Below are 11,825 nucleotides of genomic sequence, written 5' to 3' on the forward strand. Positions count from 1 at the left end.
AGCCCATGGCCTTATTTAAACACAACCTACTCTTTCGTGGGTGTTAAAGATTTGTCGTACCGCATGAAGTGTATGCTATTCCTGCCCAAAGATGTGGAAATTCTATCTTACAAAAACTCCCCCGATTATAAAAAATGTCATTCAAACTGCATTTTTCTTGTTTTACTTTTTACTTATACTTTTCATTACATTACTTGAGTACATCCATTTTTACAGCAATTTCCCTACTTAACTACAAGACGTTTCAGATACTTTAAGACTTTAACTCAAGTAACATTTCAGTCAGTGACTTGGACTTTTACCAAAGTCATATTTTGGAGAGGTACCTATACTTTTACTTGACTCTGAGATTTCAGTACTTTATACAACACTGGTCATCATAGTGCAGGAATATTGATTGTGATGAAAGAAAAAAAATGAATTGAGGCCAAACATTGGGTGCCGTATTCATAAAATATTCACAAATTATTCAAACAAATCATTTGAAGATTTCCAAGTTATGTTTTAGTTACAAAACAAATTGCAAATGTCAAACAATAATAAATACCAGAAGTCTGACACATAAAACCTCCTTTATGCTTTCTTAACATGAGCAGCCAGGCCGGTGAGACTGTTTGCCCAGAGAAGCAAATGTTCTTGGACCTCCTCTGATAGTTAGCATCTGTTTTATTTCTCATGTACCTATTTTACTTGTCAGAATTAGTCTAGGTGCTGCCTTACCTGAAAAAGGAAAACAACATTGAATAGAACACTGCAACACCAAATGTATGAACTGACCCCTATCCATCCATGCATCCATCCATGCATCCATTCATCCATGCATCCATTTTCTGTACACCCTTGTCCCTAGTGGGGTCGAGAGGGGTGCCGGTGCCTATCTCCAGCGAATTATTCGAGTGAGAGGCGGGGTACACCCTGGATAGGTCGCCAGTCTGTCCAGCTGACCTCTACCATGAATTTATAAACTGTTTAACCTGCGTTACGTTCAGAGATAGAAACAAGCCTACACTACAGAACGGGAAAAATGTAAAGCTGGTAGAGACATTGCCTAAACTCTGGTGCAGCACAGGATAGTTGTTTTAAGAATCATTGCATCATTTTTATTTTGACATCACAATTATGTATTACATTCTGCTGGTTTGCCACAAAAGAATACTAAAGGTTAAAGAGGTATGAATATATTTATCTTTCTTATTTTCTCTAAATGTTTTGGCCATAGAGACACACGAAAAGCAAATGCAATATATTCATATAAAGATATGCTTTTACTCTATTTACACTGACCAAAAATAAGTACATTGTTTTTTTTCCCCAAAAATTTGTGTTTCACTTTTAACTCACTGATAACAATGGAAAAAGGACCAAGCTGTATTATTAAATTTTATTACAGTGAAAAAAAATAAACTAATAATATTTCAATCAATCAATCAATCAAATTTTATTTGTATAGCACATTTCAGCAGCAAGGCATTTCAAAGTGCTTTACATCATATCAAACAGAAACACAATGCAACATAGAATCATCAACAATCAAAACACGACATTAGGTCAGGTTCCATCAATAAATTTGTAATTGATTGAAGTTTCAAATACAATTCCAAACAGGTGGGTTTTTAGTCGAGTTTCCATCTATAAAAGGTTTACCTGTTACACTCCGACTGTGTTATATGTAACAAAATACTTATTGCTATTTTTATTCCCACTCACGCTCACAATCACACAGTTTAAAACGATGTAAACAGCATTTTAATGGGCTTCTGGCACAAGGCTCCGTACACCTCTTTCACAGAATTTCGAGCAAGGACTCTACCGTCCCTCACGGATTTTTGTGCAATTCTATGGTACCTATTAGTGTCTAGAATTTACAGGGTTTGTGTATTTATACATTTTATGAAAAGTGGGTTGTTATAGTGATATTTTTAAAAATTTTTGCTGTGAGTTATAATTCTGCTGCATAACTTACAGCAGAATTTCTCACACTTACAACTTTTACTCTCTTGAAAACATTCCATACATACACAATTCATCATACAGTGATGAACATACGTTGCATTACTAAAGAAACAAAAAAGTACAGAAAAACATGAAGCTGCACTATTGTTTTAAACATATTTTGGGCAAATAAACATCAGTCACTTTAACTTTTAACGCAACCCAAAAATGATACACAGCTTTTAAATGAAACACAATAAAATTGAATACACATGAAAAGTTCTTTAACCTGGTGAAAGTATTTATTAAGCTAATATAATTAGCTTAATAAATACTGTTAAATGCAAGAGACTGCAAAGTTTTTTGGCATGCCAAGCAAAAAAATTAAAAAATAGTCTAAAAGGATCCTTGAATCAAATGCTTTATGATTTTATTCTTTATCAAAGATCCTGACATCATTGTAGATGGTACCTTCTTTTCTTCTTGCCTTAACTCTGCCCACTCGATCATCGTTTCTCTGGGTAAAAACTGCTGTAGAATAAACTAGAGATTCTTCATTTCTCTGGGGAAATAAAATGAATGGGCAGATCTTAATGTTCAGATATTTGTAGATATAAGATGCACATTATTTAGCTGATATATTTTTAACAACATAAAATTTCTCACTTGCTGATTTTGCAATTGCCCACAAACTACTACATTCATTTTTGCCTGGAAACTCAGGACCTGTTAATTACAACAGTTTAAATAGAGTTTAATTTTATGTTCAAAAGAATCCACTTTTAAAGAAAAATAATCTAGTTACTACTCTTACCTTTGGAAAAGTGACAACATTTTTTCCTAATCAAATAGACAAGTAGAGCCGTAGCAATCAGCATCAAAACCAAGATTCCACATAGCAGAAGAAGGAGAGTGTTGTTCCTCTGTGAATTATTTATGCTGACATCTGAAACATAAAAAAATATATAAGTCATCATAGAAGAATCAAAATATGACATAATATCGTGACTGTAATGCAGGAACATGCTGGAATTACCTTTAAACTCCAGTTTTGTGCCATTTCCAAAAACTACCATCCCACATGCAGCCAGAGCACAGTAATAGGTTCCAGTGTCAGAGGAGCTGATGCTGTCTTTCACAAAGTTAAAGACGCAACGCTGTCCAGACTGAGACTCGGGATTTTCTTCACATTTACCATCACCCTCATTTTGAGCGTAAATTATACTGGGATGTGATTGTGGTGAAGAGACTTGGAACCAGAACACCTTGCGTTCCTCTGGACATGTTTTCTTTTCTAAGTGAGAGAGAACTGAACAATGCAGACTCACAGAATCCCCTTCATGAACTGCATCAGATAAAGAGTCTTGAGTGACTGCAGTAATGTCAGGTTCTGATTCTGGAGAAGAAAATGAGATAAATTAAAATATTTATAGAAATGACATACATAAAATTTAATTAATAAAAAATGACTAATATAAACATTAGACAGATCTAGAAATATTTCCAATAAAAATACTGAATTAATGGGTTTTTTTTTTCCTGATATGTTAACCTGTTGACATTGATAAAACACTCTTGTATTTAAAGCTTTTGTAATTTAGGTTAAAAAGTTTCACAAAACCCTTTACCTTTTATTCTGAGAAATGTTCCATTTAAGAAAGTAAGGTTGTAGTTGCTGTGTCCTTAAGCAAAAATAAAATGCTGTGTCACTTAGCCTTGTTTTTGCTAAATGTAGAACAAAACTCCCAGGTTCTTGTTTTGTTGAAATGCGAGAATATGTGTCTGAATCAGGGTGATTAAAAGTAAATGTTGAGCCTAAAATATCAGGCATTTTTCCAGGGATGACTCTTATCCAAAAGAGGTATCCAACACCCCCTAGATGAATGTCGTTTGCAAGAGAAAGTCACATTTTCTCCAACAGCAACAGTTGTTATCACAAAGTTCTCAGCATCTGCACATTAAGAAAACATATTTACACAAAATGGTAATTAATAACCCTAATGCGTTATTATACATCTTTTACTAAATAAAGAAAAGACTACATTTTCTGAACTGTCTCATACTTACATTCAACTTGGAGCATCAGCAGGATGAAAAAGACAGCGTACATATTGAGGGCGTTTATCAACTCAATGCTACAGTTAATTTTGTTTACTATATAGGACGAATTCTTAATTTGGTAATATAAAATGGGAGGGAACAATTTCTTAGACATCTGATTGGCCTATTCAAATATTGTGTAGCTACCCCAGTGGAAAGAGAGTAACCAAAACTTTCCAGCTTAAACATGAGACAACACCAGCAGAGAGCTTTGTCATCTTTTGTTAGTGAGTTTTGGTACCTGGGTAAAGTTAAAAGAAGGGGTTTGAAGCCTACAGAAGCAATAATTATGACTTTACACATAAAAATGTAATAATGAGATTAAATTAAGAATCAAAAAATCAAAACAAAGAACTCAAATCAAAAATAGAATAATACTGGACATGGTGTCAGAATTGCCAAAAAACCATCAGGAGGTTTATTAAATATCTAAAAACCTGATGCTGTTTTAATAAGTTCAAAGTACTTTATGGAGAAATAAATGTTTTACTAGAAAAGAAAATGTATTTTGTGTTGTGTTCTTATGAGTCTAGTGGCTTCTGAAAACCCCAGACGTTTTGGTTTTGTAAAGGTGATATTGCTTTTACGAATTTTACACGGCACAAGGTTTGATATAATAAGCACACCTTTAAAACAGCACTGCTGAAATCAGAATTAAATTAACAAACCAAAAGCCTGTCTTCTTAAAATCACTATGTAAAATTTTACAAAGCTTTTCACATTATCTAAATATAGAACAAACCTGAGTGCGTGTGCACATGTTTGCACATGTGTCTAATTATCCGATTGGATGGAAGAAAAATCCAAAATCAGTGCTAGTCATAGTCTATGCCGCTGCACTAACTTAGTTTGCCAACATTAAAATTATTCAGTGCATATAATTACTATACATGTCCTGATCTGTAGAGTAGAACAAAAAATTGTTAAAGTGCCAAGGAGTAGTCTTAAATAATTTCTTTCATGAGTGGAACCTTATTTAGTACTTACTAATATTGAAGCACTACTTAGTGCTTAGATTAATAAACATAGTTTAAATATATATTTACTGTATGCGTGTTGGCTGCACAGTGGCGCCCCGTCCCCACTAGGGACAAGAAAATGGATGGATGGATGGATGGATGGATGCGTGCATGTAAAGACATAATTAAAATTTGCCTTGGGCTTATTTCAAATGCAGTGGACTAGAAGATGGAAAAGAAGAGAAAGGAAAAGAGGTGGGTCCAAAGTAAAAGGGAGAGAGGGAGATGAGAATAGAGGAGAGGAAAGAGGACAGAGAAGATACAAGAAAACACACTGGATGTCGTCTGTGGAGAGGAAAATAAATATGAGAACCAAGAAACTACAAGGACAAATAGCATATCCATATCTAACATTAATACTGAAAAGCACAAGATGTGACCACAGCACAGACAGTGTATCTAAGAATACTTGAATAAAAAACTGAGTGAAGGTGTGTGCATGTGTGAGTTTCGAGATCCAGTTTTTATATATGAATGTTCAGTAGCAAGTGTGAAGACCCGCAGACCTAACCACTGGAACCTGAGGCAGACATGGAGAAAATCCGATACTCAGGACATCCAGAGGCCCCTAAGAGCCACGGGATGACCACCACAGGAACAACCATATCCCTGTTCCAGAGGAGAGCAGAGGAGAGGCCTGGTGGAACAACCCATCATCCGCAGTGTAGAAAACTGGAGATTTTGATGAAACAAAGATAAACAGAGGGTGAAATCACTGCCCAGCGATGTGACAAAAAGTAGAACTGATCAAACATACTGTCTAAACTATCCTGTTATTAATTTTTATAATGACCTTATTGCTTAAATTACTAAACAAGGGCGTGCCGTGGTGGCGTAGGGGTTAGCGCGACCCGTATTTGGAGGCCTTCAGTCCTCGACGCGGCCGTCGCGGGTTCGACTCCCGGACCCGACGACATTTGCCACATGTCTTCCCCCCTCTCCTTCCCTGTTTCCTGTCAGCCCACTGTCATATAAGGGACACTAGAGCCCACAAAAGACTCCCTGGAGGGGTAAAATAAATTACTAAACAATGGAAGGGTCCTACAATTAAGGCAAAATTTTCCAAGCATATTTACATCACTTAAGGGCTTAACACACCTCAGTATCTCTTTAAACAAGCTACATATTCAGCCTGATTCACGCGTCAAGAAAAAACTGGGAATTCTTTTGACCTGATCTTTCCTCCTGACAACCTTTAGGACACTTTAATTTCATGATGACTCTAAAGATAATCTTCATTAGTATAGCTCCAACTTTAAGTCAGGGGTATCCAACATGTTGGATTGTCTTGTCCAAATATGATATTGCATGTTTCCCCCGATGACAAATGATCATCCAGCCTGTGGAATGTGATTTGAAGCCAATCAGAAAGTGAAGTGATGGAAACAGAACAGAATCCAAAACACAGAAGACAAAAGAAGCCCACAACAACTCACCTCCATATCATACTGTCGCTTTTATGTCCTGGTTTGTTTTGAGTTGTTTTTGAGGATTTGATTATTCTGTGCTCTTTAGTCTAGTTCTTCTATTAGATCAGTCTTGTTTGTGCTTTACTTTAGCTCAGTCCTTTTCAGTTTTTCCAGTTATGTGTATTTCTTGACTCTAGTTATTCCTTGTTACTCTAGTTTAATTATGTTTCTTTGGTCATAATTCTATTCTTTAGTGTTAGATTCATTTCCTAGTCTCTTGTGTACTCTCCCTCACCTTTTGTGGCATTTTTCTATCTTTCCCCTCACACCTGAAACCCGTTCCAGGTTTCAGTCCAGGTCTTTTGTTTCAGGATTCATCCCTCACAGTATTTAAACCCCTCTCTTCCTCACATTTCTTGCTGGTTCCTCCTGTTAAACCATTATTTTCTGTGATTTCCCTGTTTTCTCTGCTGGTTTGTTTGGTTCCTGGTTTATGTGTTGTTGTTTTTTTTGTTCTTCTTTGGTTCCCTGTATTTTTGTAAGTTTTTTCCTTTTTCTTTTTTCATAAAATCTACAACTTCAACACAACATCTCAGTCATGTGCATTTGGGTCGTCATCACCGACACTCACCATGACAACAGCAAAGCCTTTTCATTCTTATTGCTTTCTACTGCACAAACTATCACCACGTCTTCTTCCTTGTCAGCCATGTTTATTTACTCTGAATTCACATTTGATCTCAAGGGGTTTAGAGATTTCTTTTTTTGGCACTGACACCTGCTTGTGTGTGGTGTGTTGTATTTTTGCTCTTCGTCTGCACACCCCACACTGTAGGAATATTATATCTTTCATTTTTAATTGTCGTGTGTGGAGTCACTCAAGTTGTGAAAAAACCCCCGACAATTTTAAAATCTTGCTGGTGAACCAGGCATTAGTCAACTCAGACAGGAAAATGTGGGCTGTAAGCAGATGTATACAGAAACCTCTAGCAGACTCTTGTGGACTTTACAGATAGAGAAAATTACATCAGACAGGTTTCTCAATGGGCCAGACAGCAAGGCAGGTCAGGCGGTGTGAATCACTTATTATTGTTTAAGAAGTGCCAGATTCTGACCATGGTAAGAAATTATCTTAAAAATTTGAGAAGTACCTCAAAAGGCTGTGACCTAAATTTTGTCATGAAGAAATATTTGTTTTGTTTTTTCAGACAATTCTTGAGAACGGACCTCTGAGTCATGAAAAACTTCAAGATGAGTGAAGTAAGTTGAGAAAAGCAGGGAAGAAGCCACCAGGATGTCAGATTGCCCAACGAGTGCCAGAGCTCTCTTACCCTAGATGTGAACTAATAAAAAAATATGTTTATGGCGTGCCGTGGTGGTGTAGGGGTTGGTGCGACCCATATTTGGAGGCCTTGGGTCCTCGACGCGGCCGTCGCGGGTTCGACTCCAGGACCCGACAATTTTTGCCGCATGTCTTCCCCCCTCTCCTTCCCCATTTCCTGTCAGCCTACTGTCATTTAAGGGACACTAGAGCCCACAAAAAAACCCCCTGGAGGGGTAAAAAAAAAAAAAAATGTTTCTGCATATCTGGCAGTACATTAACAACAGTTGGGTGTGTGTAAATCAACACATTGAGTACGATGAAAACTTTGAACAACAACCTTTTGATGAGAACTGACTGAAATTTCATGGAACGTATGGATGAAGAGAAGACTTATTTTCTGTTTTCTGAGTATTTGGCAATCTGGAAGGTAATTATTCAAGAAAAAAAATAGATATGAGTCATGTGCTGTGCTAACTGCTAACAGTGAGTCATCCTTATACAATCCACCAGTGGTTTTGCTTTTTATAGTGGGCTCACTCACTGTTACACCCAATAATCCTGCCATAAATAAAATGTCTGTTAACTTCATAAAGTTTTTTTTTGCAATAAGCCCTGCACGCTTTTTGCAAATAATGCTCAGTTCAACAGCAAAATGCACATTTGGAATCACAGTGGTGCAAATTAAATATTAGTCTCTGCATCTTTCTGTATTATGGAGCATTGTGTCACAATGCAGACACTGTTAATAACAAGGATTTTAAAATACTACAAACCACAGGAAGACAAAAAGAATCACCCTCATTTTTTGACTTAAACGTTAGTAGCCAGCACCCTAGAGTTAGTTTATCTGGTTAACCGATAGGAGTTTGTGGCCTAGTAGTCAGAGAGACCTAATTTAGGAAGAAAAGATTTTGAACCACAATTAGTGAAGTGGTTAGCCCACTAAACACCTCAAGAAACAGCTCATGATAACCTATTGGGACTGTTTGAAGTAGAACACTTCAAACAGTCCCGGCAGCACAAAAATAAGTCAAGATGCAAAAAAAAGTTAGACCATCTCCCCTTCTGTTTTCTAGTTCACAGACATACTGACACACTTAAACTCCTATTGGTTAATTTTGGACTTCATACTTTTTTCTTCCAAATATTGAGCATGTTCTCTGAAAAATATCACATGTAGGCTAATGCATTTTTTTGTTGTTGATTTTATGAACTAAAGAGTGTTTTAGGTTATGGTTCTCATGGTGAAACACCTTCATGTGAGGTTTATTGTAATAAACTGTATATTATTTACACCAGACATTAGTGTTAAAACATTTAAGTAGTCAAAAGATCTGTCCACATTATAAGAACAAAGTAGTTTTCTGGAGTTATTTCTCCTATCTGCATTACCAGCAACCATTTGAGTTTCATTATCTGTCAAAATCTTTGCTGATGAGAGTAATAACTGGAAACTTGGAGTGAAATGTATGGCACGTCATCACTGAGTTCACACATCCTCCCACTGTAAGCAAGACTGTCAATATGAAACTCTGAATGGCCGGTATAAGCTGTCTCTGATCTGTAAAACAGCCATTGTACCACCTGTCATCAACTTCACCACTGTTTTAGTATAAAAATTCTCAAAACAAGATGGAATTATATAGTGTCACATAATATACACCGTTTGAAAAAGAATTTATTATTTATTAAACTGTTTGAGTCAAACTTAAAAGAAATTAGAAGGTTTTTATGCCTCCCCCACTTCTTGTCACCTTGCACATCCTGTTGAAGCTGCGAGGCACGTCTGATCTGAGTAAACAACCTTTGTGGTCGGTCAAAGGCCTGAGAAGTGCCTCACCACAGTTTGTTTGTCACGGGAGATGCAGCATGTGGCTTTGTCCTGCAGAATGCAACTACAAAGGCCTGCCATCATACAGATGTTGATCTGTTTTAAGAATTAAACATCAGACCCAAGTTTAAAAGTACACAATGTTCTTGATACAATGTTTAACTTTTAAATAGGAAGCTACAAATGAGGTTCTTTCTGATTTTCAAACCAATAAGCAGGAAGTTATTATGCAGAAGAATAGATGGCAGTAAAGTTTCTTTTTTTTTCTTTTTTACTTTGAGTCTGTTTTCTTTTTCTTCAATAAAATGAATCCTTACAAATCCTTGCAAGGAAGAATCATCATATTTTAATAAATTGGATTTTCAAGATTTCCAACAGGCTGAATTTTAAACAGCATTTCTATAAGTTTTCTTCTTCATCTTTATCACAATAGTTTGCTTATGTATGTACTACCAAATGTGGAGAATTCAAAGCAGGTTGGAGGCGGGATCAGGGCATTGATTCAGAGACGAAAAGGGAAAATGTTGTGGGTCCCATAGAGTCATCCCTGCCTTGGGTGTCCTGCTACCCTGCAGTTCTATAATCTCTTTCTGGGTGTTTGCAGGAGCTCTTAACAGCAAAAGTGGAGGATGAAATTGTTTTTGTGCTTTGAATATAGAAAAGTGCCCTGCAAGCTTATTGCAAAGAATGCTCAGTTCAACAGCAAAATGCACATTTGGAATCACAGTGGCGCAGACTTGGTTTGTTAGTCCGTAGCAACATGACAAGTTTCCTTGCTGCTCCACTCAAGCAACTTGAGTGTGCCTGTCTTAAATTGGAAGTAGCTGTTTCAGTGCATAATAAGATACTGTATGTTGCAAGATTACAAGTCAAACTTGTAAAAATTTATGGCATCTTGTGGGCCATTAATAATATATATGTGACATTGTCTCACAGGCTTGATACATGGACCTTGTACTTGACATATTTGTCTTTAGTGAGCCCAGAATTAAACAAAACCCTCAAAAATAAAAAAATATATATATGTTAATCTGAGAGGTACAAATAGACCATATATTGGTGCAATATATCTTGATTTTCAGATTTCATGTGAGATTCCTATGCATTACAGTGATCCATCCATCCATTTTCTTACACGCTTATCCTGCAAGGGTTGCTGGTGTTTATCTCCAGTGGTCAACAGGCCAGAGGCAGAGTACAACCTGAACAGGTCGTCAGTACATCGCAGGGCCATTATAGTGATTTTGTATCAAAATAAAAATAAAGTAAATCAGAATTTCTTGTTTGTAGTCACTAGGAAAGAGTTCTTCCTCTTAGACTTGCTTCCTGATTTGAATAAGATCTGGCTGAATAATATTATGCAGATTTTGATATTTTGATTTGTAGTCAGTGGGTGTTTCTTGGCAAGATATATCTAGAAGAATATGGCTGAGTGAATCTCAAAGAGAGTCATATGATCCATCAACATTACTGCAGATAAATTATTACATGGATACATTCAGCTTTGACAAACACCTGCCTCCACAATATTTGAGTTCAGTAAAAAAGTGCAATGTGTACCCCATGCCTGCAAGAGGTAATAACTCTGACATTACTAACAGTGACAGAAAGAAAAGACTGCTCTGCACCCAGAATACATCCTCTACTCTCTGAGACATGACAGTGGCAACATCATGACCTTTTGCTTAGCAGGGGCTGTGTGGTACATACAGCGAAATCCTGGAGCTGCTAAAAGCAGCAAAAAGACTTGAGAACTAGGATGGAAGTTCACCTTCCATTGATAAAGTTACAGCTAAAAGTACAGTAAAGGATTTAGATTAACATAGGTTCATGTGTTAAAATAGATGTGCTAAAATCAACCAATAGACATACATATTCAAAAGACTTAAAGCCATAAGTGGGTCTAAAGAGTATCAACTCAGGGAGACTTAGTAAAAACAAACACTATTATCAATTCTGTTTTGTAAAATATTTTGAAATTTTTATCATTTTTGCTGTACAATAAGACTCTTATTGACAATTCATCACATAAATCTAAAAGAATACATTGAGGTTTGTGGCTGTAATCTAGAAGAAACTGTGAAACGGTTCATGGTGTTTGAATAGTTTTGCAAGGAACAGTAGGCGGAATTTCATCTACCTGTCAACCAATCACCTTGACTTCTACTTTGCACAGCCTGATCATCTTAGAGCAAAAGTTCCATTGGGTA

At 36.5% G+C, this 11,825-nt stretch overlaps 1 protein-coding gene across 1 annotated transcript; it reads right to left on the reverse strand.

Annotated features, from left to right (window-relative positions):
* Positions 1-1,577: 1,577 nt before the first annotated feature.
* On the reverse strand, positions 1,578-5,656 carry LOC116714875 (T-cell surface glycoprotein CD8 beta chain-like). Its single transcript, XM_032555661.1, has 5 exons — positions 5,563-5,656; positions 2,969-3,328; positions 2,747-2,878; positions 2,599-2,658; positions 1,578-2,494 (listed from the first exon to the last, which is right to left on the reverse strand). The coding sequence occupies exons 1-5, from the start codon at positions 5,654-5,656 to the stop codon at positions 2,487-2,489; spliced, it is 654 nt and encodes a 217-aa protein (XP_032411552.1). The 3' UTR covers positions 1,578-2,486.
* Positions 5,657-11,825: the final 6,169 nt, after the last annotated feature.

The sequence above is a fragment of the Xiphophorus hellerii genome, chromosome 23 (assembly GCF_003331165.1).
Source record: "Xiphophorus hellerii strain 12219 chromosome 23, Xiphophorus_hellerii-4.1, whole genome shotgun sequence".
Lineage (NCBI taxonomy): Eukaryota > Metazoa > Chordata > Actinopteri > Cyprinodontiformes > Poeciliidae > Xiphophorus > Xiphophorus hellerii.

What these genes read in the sequence shown, in the direction of transcription:
- LOC116714875 (XM_032555661.1), bottom strand. Translation starts at nt 5,656, where the DNA reads ATGGTTGTTCCTGTGGTGGTCATCCCGTGGCTCTTAGGGGCCTCTGGA. An exon ending in GTCTGCCTCAGGTTCCAGTG is followed by an intron (nt 3,329 to 5,562) that starts GTTAGGTCTGCG and finishes TTTCTTCTCCAG; the next exon opens with AATCAGAACCTGACATTACT. An exon ending in ATGTTGTCACTTTTCCAAAG is followed by an intron (nt 2,659 to 2,746) that starts GTAAGAGTAGTA and finishes TGTAATTAACAG; the next exon opens with GTCCTGAGTTTCCAGGCAAA.